The sequence below is a fragment of the Aphanomyces astaci genome, assembly GCF_000520075.1.
Source record: "Aphanomyces astaci strain APO3 unplaced genomic scaffold supercont1.801, whole genome shotgun sequence".
Taxonomy (NCBI): domain Eukaryota; phylum Oomycota; class Saprolegniomycetes; order Saprolegniales; family Verrucalvaceae; genus Aphanomyces; species Aphanomyces astaci.
In genome coordinates, this window is record NW_009799064.1 from 1 (window position 1) to 1,205 (window position 1,205).

Sequence of the window (1,205 nt, forward strand, 5' to 3'; positions counted from 1 at the left end):
CTTGGCCGCAAAAGTTGTACCCACTCTCGATGAACGTCACGTACGCCGCCTCCTTGTTCTTGCGGTTGTTGAGTTGGTCCATCGCGTTGAGCAGGTTCAACCGGCCCGACGGTGACGGTCCGTCGTCCACGGTCATGTACACGACTTCCTTAGCCGACTTGGCCTTGCGGATGCCACATGTCGATGCCGTCGGGATCGGAAACTTGGCTGGCTGGCCCACAAACTTGGGGAAACTGAATTTGACCTTGGAAGGTGGTGCCATCGTGTCATTCAACAACAGGGTGTCCACGGCAACCGTTGTGACGGGAACGTCTGGGACAGACGGCCATTGACGATCCGAGTCGCTGCTGCTTTCACTATCGGGCAGTCCATTTTCCTTATGGGAAGATGGCCCGAAGACAAATAATGCCGCGACGCTCCATACGACAAGGAAGCCAAACATACTGTAGGTGGGGTTATGTCGTGAAAATGATTATGAAAATGGTTACCGGTAGGATGGACGGACCCCTCGTGGCGAATTTGCTTTGAGCTTTCGGGTACATTGTCATCCAGCATCCATCCATTGGTAACGAACGTGACATGTACTTGGTTTACGCGCAAAGTTAACAATCTCATGAAGAAATTGATTTTAATGTAACTTACTGTTAACGTTAATACTTCAAATACCGTGTAGCGTATAGAGCCATATAGATTTGGACTCCTCTGTAAAATTATATATTCCTCTGAAAAACAAAATAATTGGAGCGTGGGTCGACATGACGGTACTCACTCCTCGTTTGACTTATGTACTTGGTCATGTCGTATCGAGTAGAAGGAACTAAACCCGTCATGTCCGACGTGGCGAGACACGAGCCTTCCGCAGCGCCCCAAGTCCCGTCGAATGGCCAAGGCGTGGATCACCCAGCGCATGCTCCACAGCACCGACGCCATGTTCCAGCAGCATGGATTTCCAGCATGGGATGCTCCCCAGGAAGTCATGGATGTGTGCCACACATCCACAGTCCGGCCGCTTCCTGAAAAGAATAAATTATTCGCTTGAGATTTGAAAATGAATAGATAATCCATCAAGCACGAAATTTTAAATAAGTAATTGAAAATTGACCGATAATTTTCATGTATTCCGCCAATCAAACATTTTCAAATTGAGTGGTTTGGACATCAATGCTTTACGTCCATCAGCATCATTTTCACGTATGCTTCCAATC

General features: G+C 48.0%; 2 protein-coding genes across 2 annotated transcripts; one reads left to right on the plus strand and one right to left on the minus strand.

Annotated features, from left to right (window-relative positions):
• Positions 1–20: 20 nt before the first annotated feature.
• H257_19567 (hypothetical protein) lies at positions 21–442 on the minus strand (the record flags this gene model as incomplete). Its single annotated transcript, XM_009848705.1, has 1 exon — positions 21–442. A coding segment is annotated over one exon (420 nt), but the record flags the coding sequence as incomplete, so codon positions are not given.
• A 313-nt stretch (positions 443–755) lies between these two features.
• H257_19568 (hypothetical protein) lies at positions 756–1,039 on the plus strand (the record flags this gene model as incomplete). The annotated part of the gene is made up of 2 exons (XM_009848706.1): positions 756–761; positions 812–1,039. The coding sequence occupies 2 exons, from the start codon at positions 756–758 to the stop codon at positions 1,037–1,039; spliced, it is 234 nt and encodes a 77-aa protein (XP_009847008.1).
• Between the last annotated feature and the right edge of the window lie 166 nt (positions 1,040–1,205).